General features: G+C 35.6%; 1 protein-coding gene across 2 annotated transcripts in view; it reads left to right on the top strand.

Moving 5' to 3' along the window:
• The window catches only part of TINAG (tubulointerstitial nephritis antigen), an 88142-nt gene that overhangs the window by 33929 nt on the left and 39469 nt on the right, over positions 1-14744 (top strand). For both annotated transcript variants that reach the window (XM_014863836.3, XM_044776885.2), the window contains exon 9: positions 1332-1455. In XM_014863836.3, coding sequence (XP_014719322.3) covers positions 1332-1455 — 124 coding nt within the window. The remainder of the gene's footprint in view (positions 1-1331; positions 1456-14744) is intronic.

Here is a 14744-nt window from a genome sequence, read left to right as displayed (position 1 = left end):
CAGCAATGAAGAGTATATTTTATTCACGGTGCTTAGAGAGAGCAGAGAAGAGCTAAAGGAGCCAACGGTTCTGTAGAAGAGAAAAACCAGTAGTGATGTCTTCACATTTTTATAAGTGCTGGTTGACTCATCTTGCTGTCAATGCAACGTGATTGTTTGCACATTGTTGCCTGGGCTAACATACAGCATTTTCCTCCTCTTTCAGTACAAAGGAATGTAAAAGGCAATAGAACGCTGAATAAACAACAGTGTGTGCATTCTTCTGAAATCTATGGAATTAAAAATAAGTTTAGGTGCTGGAGAGAGAACAAAAGCCAAGATCTGCATAGAGTACAGTTATATAAATTCTTAAAATCCCATGGGAATGTGTTTTAAAGTAGCTAAAGAAGATTTAACCTCTTTTGAGTATATTTGAGCAGCATCAGAAAAGACATGGAATACTACAAAATGAAATAACACGTGGAATATTAAAAGTCATATTTGATTTTGGAGTAGGAACTTCATTTTAGGATCTATCAAATGCTAGTGACCTTAGTTCTTATTTTATTTAAAATGCATATCAAACTAAGATAGACAAGCACTGCACGCAGTTGTCAAGGTATACTTATCTAGTCCCAGTTAAAAATATTTTCACTTCACGTCTTCTGGAAGAGTTTAGAGTCTTCACCCTGAATTGCCCAAGCCCTTCAACAAAGCAGCACACAATGCAGAAAAGAAGAAATCTGGGTGAGGGAATAGAGAGCTTTATAAAGTATAAACTCTTACTTTCTAAAGAATACAACATTGGCTTAGCTCTGCAGAGCTGAAAGGATGAAATCTTGTCAGAGTATTCCTTTGCCAAGGGTTTGCTTTTTATTCAAACTCACCAAGGGAAGGTTTGCATTTACTTCTAAGGATTAAGGACAATTACTGTAAGCCCAGTTTGCTAGGTTCACTGTCTGCAAGTAGCTTAATTGGAATTTTAAGAGGCTTGTGGTGAAGCCCAAGGTTAATGGAGAAATAGCAATCACTAGCCAAGTGTAGCGGGTCTTTGTGGCAAGGGGCTCCGTTCCTGGTAATAGTGCTTCTGTCAATTTAGATTAGATGGCCATTTAACGGTATATTGTGTACTTAAGTGATATTCAAAATAACTAAAGGTGTTTTTATAAGAGAACACGAAAATATTGCAGTCAATTAAATTAGTAGGAAAGAAAATTAGACCGAATTGCAAAATTCCTTCTTAGATTCTACTCCTGGCAATTTACCAACCGAGTGTTCTGAGAGGCTTTCTGGAGGTTTTAAAAGATAACTGTTTAAAACCATGCCATTTGTCTTCTTGGATTTTATTTTAGCCATAATGCAAGTCCACGATGATTTCTTCCATTATAAGAAAGGGATATATAGACATGTTACCAGCACACATGAAGAACCAGAAAAGTATCGAAAGCTTCGGACACATGCCATCAAACTTGCTGGGTAAGGCAATTTCTTAAAAATCTTCACTTAACGTTTTTGGAAAATGAAACTGAAAATAAGTGTATGCAGTGCATTTAGGTACCAAAATTCCCCTTGGTATGAGAGATTCTCATACAGATTAAAAATTATCTAAGCCTTGACACTATTCATGATTATTTAAAAATCCTGTTAAACAGTAACTCAGTATTCTGGGGAAGAAGATCATTTCCTGTGTCTCACTTATTTGTGTTTGTGTCATAAGAATCTGTTCTAAGGGCAAGGGAAACACGTTATTGGAATAAATTCTACATATGACATAATCAAGGGAAGGGTACAAACCCAAAGTGTATAAGCATTTGGGGAGAAGGTTGTCGATGAAATTAAAAATGGTAGAGATTAAGCAAGAAAAGAGGGTAGGGTCACCTTTAATTGAATGTATGATTATTTTTTATATTCATGTGAGAACCATGGAAATTACATTTATCAAATTTGCAAGTAAAATACATTGAGTTCTACAGGGCAAGAAACAGGTTCAAAATTGGTTGCATTTCAAGAACAAATCATTTCACAAACAGACCCCATTCAGAGAGTATGGTCGTCCAGACTTTCCCCAGTGCCTGTTCAATTTCATTCTGACGCTGCTCAGTCTTCAAGCTCTTTCTCATAGTGTCTCACTCCAATTCAAACGGAGTGCTGCAGAAAAGGTGTTTGGGGTATTTTTTTTGTTTCTGTTCAAAATCCTCACTTTTCTCATCTTGCCTATTATGGTAAACAATTTCATTCCTACTGAACGTGTCCCTCCTGCTTACATTTGTTTGAGCCTACATGAAAACAACCTCAGCTACAGCCAAGTTGTTACCTTCTCCTTACTAATCTTTGGAACTCTCTGAGTCAATTCTAAGGTACATAGACAAGTTATCCTCTGTAAAGTCTCTTTAATCATCATCCCTGTTTTATTTTAAATAGTCTAATATTTCAGTTACAAAATTACCACATTTCATTGAATCTAAGATACTACTGATTTTATGACTTGTCTTGATTTCAGGGATGTGAAAATATGTGCATCTTAGAATTGAAATATATGGTATTTCATATTAATGTAGGATATTGAAAAACTACAGATGGAAAAAAATGTAAAGATAGCTTCACCATCCAGAGATAACCTCTCCCGAAAGTTTGAAGTATTTTCATATTTCTCCTAGATATATAGCTACAGAGAAAGGTGGCTAAATACATAACTAAATATATTTCATGGGAAATTGAGAGACTGAAGTACTAAAACTTTTATGACAAGAAAAATTTTGCTAAAATTTTTGTTAGCAGTATATAAGAATGCCAGTTTCTCAATATTCCTTCAAACACTGAGTATTTCGCTCTTCCATTTTAATAGGTTTATTCTGTATAGTTCCGATTACTCAGGATCGCTCATCTTGAGAGGCCTAAGATAGTTTCACATTACTCTAAAATTTTAGGTTATATGGAAGAAGGTGCTTGCTTTATTTTAGTCTTTTAAAAAGTACCATTTTTAAAATAAAATGCATACAAGCTCACTAAATTCATATAAAATGCATATATGCTCACAAAAATTCATGACCTAGAAAGAAGACATTAAAAAAAAAATCCCAAATCCTAATAATCTTCCCAAATCATTATTAACATTTGGTGAAAAGCATGTCAGGTAAAAAGTCTGTTTCTCTCTCTCTCTGTTGATGAAAAGTTAGATGAAAATAGAAAGACAATATTGGATGTCATTTAAAAATGCTAATATTCAGGTTAATTGTGCTTGAATTTAATAAAATAATGTGAAATGAGGTTTTTTTGGATTCTTCAACACAGGAAATGCTAATTCCTAAAAGAATCTTTTACACTTCAGAAAAAAATATGTTAAAAGATTTAGAAATTGGAGTAATAGTCCATTTTTAGCTACATATTTCAATTTCAGATTATATCTCTTGATTTATTAATAGACAAGATGAGAAATTTTATCATTTTTATACTTCTTCCCACCTCTCCTCCTCTCATACGTATTTGTTGGTAATATTATTATTTTTATATATTAAAGGATTACAAAATTTGCATTCTGATCTGAAACCCAAATATCCATAGCTGTTTATACTTTATTGCATATTGATGGAGTCAATGATAAGCAAATATCTTTAGTCTTTTCTGTCCTTGAGTTTAATCTTTATTAATTATTTTGTTGGGTGAATTTTATTTTCCAGTAATTCTTTATTTTATCAGGAAGGGCTCTTCATGCCTGTAGTCCCTAATTTCTTGCACATTTGAGAAACTGTTCTCTTTCCATTCAAGAATAACTTTATTAGGTATAAAAATCTGAGACTATAGAACCTTTAGAACTTGGTGGATGTGGTTCCAGAGTTTCTGACATTGAGTTTTCCTGCAGAAAAATCTCTGGCCAACTAGATGTTTTTGTCTCCTTACAAGTGACATGACTTTTTTCTACTTGAATACTCATGTTAATTTTTTTTGTCTTTGGATTGAATATATTTACTTTTCTACATATTATACAAATGCTGGATATTCTATATCTCCTATTATCTTTTTAACAATGTTTATATTATAATTTTTTAATCATTTCATTGTGTATGATTTTCTCTGCTTTTTCCACGTATCTGACCATTAGTTGTATTGGGTGTTCATTCTCCAAATGGCTCTCACCTCTGAAATGTTTTTATTTTTTCTCTTCCTTTTCTTTAGATTGTCTTTCTTTTTTTTTTTTTTTTCTTAACTTTTACTTGAAGTAACATTGGTTTATGACATTATATAAATTTCAGGCATACATAATTATATTTCGATTTGTGTAGACTACATCGTGTTCACCACTCAAAGTTTAGTTGACATCCATCACTATGCTCTTGTGCCCTTTTACCCCTTTTACTCTTGTCCCTTTCCCCTTCCCCTCTGGTAACCACGAATCTAATCTTTGTATCTATGTGTTTGTTATTGTTGTTGTTTCATCTTCCACATATGTGTGAAATCAAAAGGCATTTGGCTTTTCCATCTGTTTTATTTTGCTTAGCATAAGGCCCTCGAGGTCCATCCATGTTATTGCAAATTGCAAGATTTCATCCTTTTTTATGACTGAGTAGTATTCCATTGCCTATATATACCACACTATATATATACACTATATGTATCTCATCTTCTTTATCCATGCATCTGTTGATGAGCACTTAGGTTGTTTCCAAGTCATGGCTATTGTGAACAATGCTGCAATGAACATAGGGATGCATATATCTTTGTGAATTAATGTTTTTGTGGTCTTTGGATAAATACGCAGAAGTGGAATAGCTGGATCATGTGGTAATTCTATTCTTTATTCTTTGAGGAATCTCTATACTGCTTTCCATAGTGGCTACACCAGTTTCCATTCCTACCAGCAGTTTTACAAGGGTTCCCTTTTCTCCAACTCCATTCCAATACTTGTTATTCTTATCTTTTTAATAACAGGCATTCTGATGGATGTGAGGTAATACTTTGTTGTAGTTTTAAGTTGCATTTCCCTAATAATTAGTGATGTTGAACATCTTTTCATGTGCCTGTTGGCCATCTGTATGTCTTCTTTGGAAAAATATTTGTTCAGATCCTCTGCCCATTTTTTAATTGGGTTGTTTCTTTTTTGGTTGTTCAGTTGTGTGAGTTCTTTATATATTTTGAATATTAACTCCTTATCAGATGTGTGATTTGCAAATATCTTCTACAAATTGTTAGGTTGTCTTTTAGTTTTGTTGATGGTTTCCTCTGCTGTGCAGAAGCTTTTTAGTTTGACATAGACCCATTTGTTTATTTTGATTGCCTTTCAAGGTCTTCTTTGAGCTATATTTAGAGAAATCATGTCTGTAATTTGTGTGAGTCCATGTCTGACTTCTCCAGTTACCTTGAATAATTCCTTTTGAACTGTATATTCTTCATGTATCTTTTAAAATATTTAATCTCAAATCTACGCATTTCACCATTACTTCCTCCCTTTCCAGTCCACTCACTCAACTACTCTGACCTCAATAATCTTTCAGCCCCATACATTCTACTAATGAATTATGCCATTCAATCTGACCCCCGTTTAACTGCCCCTCTTCTCCTGGATGCCCACAGTCCTTTCCTTATTTCGTTAAAATTCCATGGCAAATCATTATAGCCACTCCTACATACCCTGGATTCCTCTGCCCTTGTTCAATTCATCATAGCTTAGCAAAATCTCAGCTCTGGTTAAATTCAAACCAGCTTCTTTTGTACCTACAGCTGTGCATCTGAACACAGCGAGAAAAAATTCATAACTATGCTGGTTTCACTGTAATTGATAACCACAAATTTCAAGTAGTTATTTAATACTACCAGGCAGTCATATTCTGGATTCCTATTCTGCTCACTGTCACACTCCTCAAGTGATTATCTCAAAACTTTTCCTTTTTTCTTGAATCCTCAATACCTCCACCTTTGTGCTCTTAGCTGATAACCTTGGACTCTATTTTACCGAAAAGATTAAAGCAGTCAGAAAACAACTCCCAGTGTCACACGTGCAACTATCAGTGTGCACTCCCTCATACTCTTTCTTCCCATTTCTTCCATAGATGAACCATCTGAGCTCCTATCTAAATCCTTCTTGCTATAGTGTAGTCCACAATCCTTCTCCATGATTCAAGAACATGCAGAAGCATTTTTTTCCTTTTCTTCTCTGTAGTTTTTATTTCTACCACCATATAAACATGCCATTATTTTTCAGATATTATGAAAAAACACGAAAAACAAAAAAACCCAACTTTCTCTTGACTCCACTTCCTCCACCTTCCATTTGCGTTCTCTCCTTGCAGCAACTTCCTCACAAGATTTGTCTGACCTCACTTTCTTCAGTTCTTCTCTGCCCATTTTTTTCTTAAACCTCTCCAATCACTTTTTCATTTCCCCCCTCCTCTTCATAAAAATATTTACTTAAAGATTATCAGTGACTTCCACATTGCTCATCAGTCAATATCCAGACATGCCCATCTCTCCCTTCTGGTTTTTCCTTACTGGCTGTGACTTTTCAGTATTCTTTGCTATTCTTTTTTCTTTCCCTGTATTTCTATGCTTGTTAATGTTCGAGTGTCCCAGCCTCAGTTCTTGGTCCTTTTCTCCCTTCTATTCCCACTTATTCTCTGGTGAATTCATCGATCCCTGAGCTCATCCTGGCTTTCAGTGCCATCTAAACTGAACACCAGCTGAATTTATGTCTCCAGCCCAGGTCTCTCTTCTGAACTCCAGACTCATACATTCCATGACCTACTTGACATCCCCACCTAGATACCTAATAGTTGGCTCAAATTCAGCACTTCCAAAACTGAAATCCTAATCTCTTCCATTAAAGTCGCTGAACAGCATCAACCTTTTCCATCTTAGCTGACGACAACATTGTCCTTTCATATACTCTGACTGCAAACCTTGGAATTATCTTATTCCTTTCCTCACAATTCACTTTCAATGTCAGAAACTCTGTTGGCTTTCAACTTACATCCAGAATCCAACCACTTGTCACTATCTGAACTGCCACCACCCCTGCCTGAACCACCATTCCTCATTATTTTGTACTTGGATTACTGAAGTAGCTTCTAACAGGTATTTCTGCATTGACCTTTATCCTTGAGAGTCTATTCTCAACAGAGAAACCAGGGCATTCCTTTTGGAAGATTGCTCAGATCTTGTCGCCCCTTTGCTGAAAACCCTACAATACTTTCCCGTTTCCCTCAGAGTAAAAACCAATGTCCTTACAGTGGCCTACAAAGGCCTACGTGATCTGAGGACTCTCCATCTGCCTGCCTGCACCCCCATCAACTTTCTGATCTCGATTTCTATTCATCTGTACCTCTTGATCCTGCTCTGGTAGTCCTTTCATGTTTTGAAAACCCACACCTCAGGATCTTTCCCTCTGCCTAAAATGTTCCTTATGAGACTTCTGATTTCTTAGTTTCTGTGCTTCCATCTAATCTTTGCTCAGATCTCCCCTTCTCAGTGGAGCTTCCCTGACTGTCCAATTTAATGCTGCTACCTGCCCTCTCCTCCAGCACTTCTGATCCTTCTTCCTTCATCTATTTTTAAAAAATCTTTGCCATAGCAATTAGCACTTTATAATGTGCTGTTTAATTTAATGAGCTTTTTATGATGATTATGTATTGTCTGTCTCTTCTACTAGAACGAAGCTCTATGAAAGCGGGTGTCGCTATTACTCACTGATGTAGCCAAACCACCTTGTTATTATTAATACAATAATCTATAATACACTTAATGCTTTTTCTCTTAAAAAATGATTTTTTTAAAAAACATGCTCTATGATAGTTCTTGTTTGATACTCATCTTTAAACAGGGCAGCCATTGGTTAAAAAATAGAGGGAAGAGAAGTTGGAGGAGAGAGCTGAGGCACTCCTCAGCTTTGATTGGTTTGTGCTTCTTGGGCCCATGCTCACTAGATCAATTCTGTCCTTGGTTCACAGCCTGGAGAGTTTGGTGGGACTCACAATAAATCCCTTGTAGGTCTCTTTGCTGCCATGGACTACTCTTTGCCTTTCTGTTTTGCTTCACCTCACTCCATCTGTCAATCATCTCCCCTGGTGGGTTGGCCAGGACTTCAGCAACACAATGGGCTTCCTGTGTGGTTTCTTCTTCAGCTGACCTCCTACAGGTGGTACGGGAAGGGACTGACATAGTCCCATTGCCATGGCCTGCTCATGGTCCTCACTCTGAAGATCTTGAGGGGTATTTCTAAACTGTCCTACATACTTTTAAGGGGAAAATTTTCCTATTCAGATCTGGAGAGGAGGGGGAGAGTTGAGGTGAGTACTGTTTCTCAGCATCTACTCTTGCTTTGGTACAGGACAAAATGTGTTTTTCTGTTATTCCTCAAAGTTGTTATTTGGGATTCTGGCTGTTTATTTGGTTCACTAAAGTTGGAAAGAAGGTATTGAGGTTTTAACATTTGTTTTATTTTGTTTTTCCATTCTTGATTGTTTATTGACTTTTCAGGAAGGCAAACGGAATAAAAATGCCTTTATACTGACACTGTAACTGGAAATTCAACTCTATTTGCATTCCGTTTCCCTTTGGTTTGACAGTCCCATACCTTTGAAACCTCTCCTTCCTATGTACGTTTCATGACCAATTTTTGTCTTCTCTAGTGACATCTTTCATTTGGAAAAATTTTCCCACCACACACTCAGTGATTGAAATAATTTTCCTTATCATTCAGAGAACTCAACCTTGATGTGGAACCTTCCTTGGTTTATTAGAAATGATCATTTATCATTCTTACCACCTATTTAGCCATGCTGGTTATGTTTTCTTCTCTCTACTAAATTCGTTCACGCTGGTGTTGAACAAGATATAAATGTGTTTACATTTAATCACTCTGACACCATTCGTAGATTTCCATGCTTAGCGAGTCAATTGCAGTAATGTGTTCACTTTTATAAACTCCTAGAAAATTGAGGCCTTTATAAATGTACCTCACATGTGTGACAATAAACAAGGCTATTCTGTTAGTAGGCAAATTACTTTTGGAGAATATGTTTATTTTTCAGAAATATTTTAGGCCACCTGGGCATTGTTAGGCGCCCTGGAGCAGTAGATTTTAATTCATTTCTCCGTTAGTAATTCCTGATTTGGTAATTAGTGCATTCAGAAAATTAATGCATCAGTGAATTGGAGAGTAATCAAATAGCCCAAGTAAGTTAATGTTCCTTATCAGAGAGCTTAATATACTCCTATGAAGTACCTCACAAATTTATCACAACAAATTCTATTTGCTGCCCATTCTGTAGAAGACAAAGCTATTAGATTTAACTTATTTGAACAAAAGAATTTAAACGTCTACCAAGTGGCCAGCACTGGGGATACAAAGGGGATTAATACACAGTCCTGCTCTTAAGGGGTGTAGGGAATGAGGCAGACACATTCACAACTGATTCTAGCACAAGGTGATAAAAGCTATATATTTCCATATTTAAAGCACAGGATTGTGGTAGGTCGATAAAAACTTACAATATCTTTCTTTTCTCCTAATAATCTTATTTCACTCCTTTCTTTTGTCTTTCCAAAACCTCTGTCCATTTCAATGATGAATACTATAGTTATGAAAGCATTTAAGTGAATTAAAAATACCATATATTTTGAGACATAGCGTTATTTTATATCCCAATAATAAGAAAACATTACCAATTAAACTAATAAACTCCATTGATTGTTAGATGGATCTCAATTTTATAAATGTTAAAATGTGGGGAAAAATAAGTGTGTCTTAAAATAAAAAAATACGGTGTTTGAGGTTTTCATCCTGGCCAATGTTCTCTATATTGTGATTCTGTTCCACATCTGCATCTCCATCACAGTTCATCTTGTATTCCCGTCCATCAAAGGTTCTGAGATTTCTTTAATCCCTAAATCACAAGATGATAAAACTAGTGCATTAATGCCGTTTACTTGTGTGTATGATTCTCGGGAATCACCACTAAATCTCACAAGTGAAAAAAATATAGCAGTTATAAATTTTAGAAAATTAAGGGGAATAATTGGGACAAACATTGACTTTTCTTCACGTTGTCATCCCTGCTTGTGGGAGAATTTTATTAAGGATGTAGTCTACATATCACTAAAAAAGAATAATAAAGTAGTTTCGGACATATTTTTGCCATTGTTCAATGATGTTTTATGTGAAAGTTTGTTTATTCAACAAGTATTTATTGAGTACCTATATGTGCCAGGTATTATTTTAGGAATATATCAGTGAACAAAATAGACACAGATCCTGGTCCTCATCAGATTTATATTCTACTAATTGATGTATAGTTGTTAGGCAAGTAAAATCTGTTTCATAAACGGCCAGAGTTTTGCTGCTAAACTTTTTGTGTGTGTGTCTAGGGTCAACAGTATCTACTTTTTTCTTATAAATATTGACTAGTGACTCAGAAAGAGAGGACACAAACCATAATGATATGGAGGCCAAAAGGAAAGCAAACATTAAAGCAGTCCAAGAAGAACAGGTTAAAGAATAACAAAGATGTCTTCAAGAAGATTGTGAATGATAATTGCCAGTTTTTAAAAAATTAAATGGAACATCCCAAAATACATAAAAAATGCTTCCAAGTCATGGAAATTGGGCATGTTTCCAATAAATGACTGTGAAGACATCTGGTTTGAGTGAGTCATCAAAAAATCAAGTCAGAGATTTCTGTGAACTTTGATGTAAATCCATTATATGACTTAAAATTGGGCACAAATAGAATGATTTCTAAGTTTCCCTTTTCTATAGATTCAACAAATATTAGAAGAGGACCCATGTTATTCTTGGTACGGTGCTGAGCAGTAGACGTGGTGAGAAAAAAGAACAACAGTACTTGCCCTCACAGTGCAACTAGATATTAGACAAAAGCGAATGAAAATGTAAAGTTATGATACATTTTACAAAGGCAAGATAGAAAGGGGTAAGAGGGCATACAATACACGATCTAGACTTGAGGAGCTGAGAAATGTTCCTGAAGAGGAAAAATCTGAGCTGAGATTTATGGGTTGTTTAGGAACAGGCAAAGGGAACAGCTTGTGTCAAAGACCTATGGTCAGAAGGATACAAAACACTGTATGAACACAAACAAGGTTGTGCTTGCTGAATCTCAGAAGGAAAGGACTGGCAGGCTATTTTACAGAATTTAGTCAAGTACTTTATGTATTTGGTTAAGGATCTTAAGGGCAAAGGAAAGTCACTGAAGTGTTTTAAATAGGAAGGTGGCATGAACTTTCTCTGTATTTTTTAAAGATTGCTTTGACTATAAAAAGGTGAAATAAAAAGACAAATGGTAGTAATCCAAGTAGAAGATAAGTCTGGACTTAGTAAGAGTTGGGGACACGTGAGTGGATCAAGAAATATTTAAGGAGAGAAGCTGACAGATGTGATGTGGATTTGAAATAGAGCATGGACAATGAGATGACGAAAGAGTTTGCTACGGAGTCTGATGATTTTGAGGTGTCTTTGATGCATAAAAATGCAGATAGATGTCAGAGAAGACAGGTAGATATACTGATCTCAAGGTGTAGGAGAGATAAGGATTGAGGATGGAAGAGACTGAACAGAATAAGAAAAAAAAAAGACTGAGACTAAGCCATGGGGAAAACCAGTATTTAATGACTAGGTAGAAAATGACGAATCTACAAAGAAAGAGGAGAGACTAGAGAGGTTTAGAAAAAAAAAAAATCGGTAGTATTAAGATTTCTGAGAAAGCTGGAAAGCTGGAAGGGTTGGGATCCAGAGTATATGAAGAGATTGGTCTTAGAGAGAGACCAGTAGCAACTCCATTGTATCAGGAGAGAAGGCAGAGAGGATGAGGTTAGATGAAACTGTTCCAGCATTGAAGGTAGTGGCAAGTTGAGGAAAATTCTTATCACATTGCTTCTTTTTTTATCTCCAGGAAGTAGAGGGTAAGGTTATCTGTATTGAGAGGAGGTGGTGGAAAGGATGCCTTATCTGAAATCTGAGGAGAATAGTGATGGTTTGCAATGGTCCTCTAGATGTTTAGGAGGAGTTGTTCAGAGGAACTAAGGGGATTGCCACACATTGCTTATGGTACCATTCTGCCCTCTTGTGTGTGCTGTCTGCAGTTGTAGACAGCTGCTTGGGTGTACAAAAAGAGAAATGGGTATTTGAGTTCATCCAAGACTGAGAGTTTTCCAGACGGCTGCAAGGAAGAGTCAGAAAAATAAGGAGGTTAAGATATGAGAATTGATGTAAGTATGGCTAAAATGCTGGAAAGCTTAGTAAGACCGATGAAAAGAGAGGATTGATAGATATGGAGAACATGGAAAATTCAATGGACTAGAGGCTGTAATAATTCTAATCTCAGTGATTTTATGATTCTCTAATTTATTTTTCTTGTCTTTTAGATTTTTTAATCATTATTTGTGAGAAGTAATCAAGTAATAATAAAGAAGTAATATTTACAGATTATGAATACAGTGTTAGTGATTAAAAGCCATAATTTTCTATGTTAGTGCCTAATTATGTGGTAATACTGATTGCCTACTTTGTAGTCATTAACCTTTGATATCTATGTATCTATGTATCTATCTATCTACATTTATCTATCCAAAGATACTTGCCACCTAAGAGGGTATAAAAATAATGCTTCAGAGTTGCATCTCTAATATATTTTTTCCATATTTTCTAAACATATCATAAATAACAAGGATTCCAGAAGCATAAGTTATTATTTAATGCCATTACAAATTATTTGACATAACTTTATTGGTTCCACCACTTGTTTTTCTCCATTCATCTTTTTTCTCTCTTCCTTTTTGATTAACAGCTGAACGTTAAGCCTGAATTTTCTCATGCCATGTTATGTCTAACTCCTGGCAAATTGATAAATTCTGAGCAGATGTTTTAATTAGAGGTTTTTAATGCATGGCAAAGTCTAAGACAGTTCAATGAACATTTCAACTACGCTTATTTAGAAGATGCAAATAAATGTATGATAATTAGTATAGACAATACAAAAAAACACTTAATTTGAGTGTTAGGGTATCTTTCAACTGCAAAATGCTTAAAAGAATGTTCTTTCTTTCGGGGGGTTGGGGGTGCACCGGTTTGAATAACGGTAGCTACTGCAACAAATAGACTCAAAATATTTAACAGTTCAAGTATTTTAATAGAAGTTTATTTCTTGTTCACATAATGCTCAAGATTGGTGATCCTAGCTTTTGAGTGGCTCTCCTTCATGTGGTTTCAGGGTCTCCAAGCTTTTTCTACCTTGTTCCTCTGCCATCTCTTAGGGTCATGTGTTGTGATCTCATTCAACCTGTGGAAAACAAAGGAGAGGATGAGGAAGGCTTCTTAAATTCACCTCTCATAAAGTCTTGACACAGAAATGGACTCATTGCTCCATTCGCATTCCTTTGGCTAGAAATTCACATGGCTCCACCCAACTGCAAAGGTGGCTGGGAAATGTAAAAGATCTGGCAGGAACATTTTAATATCAGAACAAGTAACGCTATATTTTGGAGTAGAATTCCAGATTTGCATACATTTTAAAGGAAAAGCCAAAGACACAAATTTTGAGTTCGTGAACAGCTGACTTGGTCTCCATCTCCCAGACACTCTGTGAATATGTGTTCTGTTTTTAGAGAATCTTCATTGAGAAACTTTGAGAATCTTCTCTGCAAGATTGAATAAATTAATAAATGTATTTGGTACCAACTCTATCCATAATCACTGAAGGAGCACTGTTGCACAATCTTTATACTTAAAAATTCTTATGAGATTGGAATTATTGTTTCATTTTACCAAAGATGAGAGACTGAAAATGTTTTAGATGACTTTTCAGGTCCTTCTGACTTGGAAATAAATATCTACCAATACTACATTCATATACGTATATATGAACAAGGATGGTCCAGTGTCAAGATTCACTCAATGTCTGTTTACCACCTAGGTTTTCTCAAACAATTGCTATATTTTCTTGTTTACTAAAAATTTCTTTAGGGTAAAAATAAATATATCTTTTTTTTAATCTAAAATTCTATTCTCACTTGCTTGATCATATATCTTTAATCTGTACATAAAGACGTTTGTACAGATTAATTTTTCAGGCTTAATTTTTCAAAAAGAAACTTTTCTTAAGTACATGATATATGTCAAGTACCATTCTAGGCATTAAGAATAAAAATACCAATAATATACTGGCCCTATCCTCAAAAAAGTCAAGAAAGAGAAAGAGAAAGAGAGAAAGAGAAAGAGAAAGAGAGAAGGAGAGAGAGGAGTAAGCGGGTGTTGACACACAATGTCATAAGTGTGGAGATGGACAGAGGATAGGAATTTATACTGAATATTGAGGGTGTGCATCACAGAGCAAGGCACGTAACTCCAATTCTGGGGCCAGAGAAGACTCCCAGGGAGAGGTGGAGTTTAGTAGGAATTTAGGAGAGTGAGTAGGAATTCTCAAAGGTCTATGGAAAGAGAAGAGCGTGTTCCAGAAAAAGTGAGCAGTGAATGCACAATCTCACAGTGAGAGAGAATATGACATATTTAAGGAATTGGAAGGAGCTTAAATGAGTTGAGTGTAGAGTCAGGAGGAATCTAGTGAAAAATGAGACTAAGAGGAGCCCAGTCAGAGGGGCATCCTTCTGTTTAAATGATAATTTGCTTGCTTATCCTGGAGCCTAGCCTGGCTCTGACTACTTCACTGTCTCTGAGTTTCCCTCACATTTCTCCATTATCTCTATATTAACTTACATGTCTTTGCAGCAACACTGTGTGGCTTACAGTGAAAGTTCCACAAAGT

This window comes from Equus asinus, chromosome 8 (assembly GCF_041296235.1).
Source record: "Equus asinus isolate D_3611 breed Donkey chromosome 8, EquAss-T2T_v2, whole genome shotgun sequence".
In the NCBI taxonomy this organism is placed as follows: Eukaryota; Metazoa; Chordata; class Mammalia; order Perissodactyla; family Equidae; genus Equus; species Equus asinus.
This window is presented reverse-complemented; position numbering and strand designations above follow the sequence as displayed.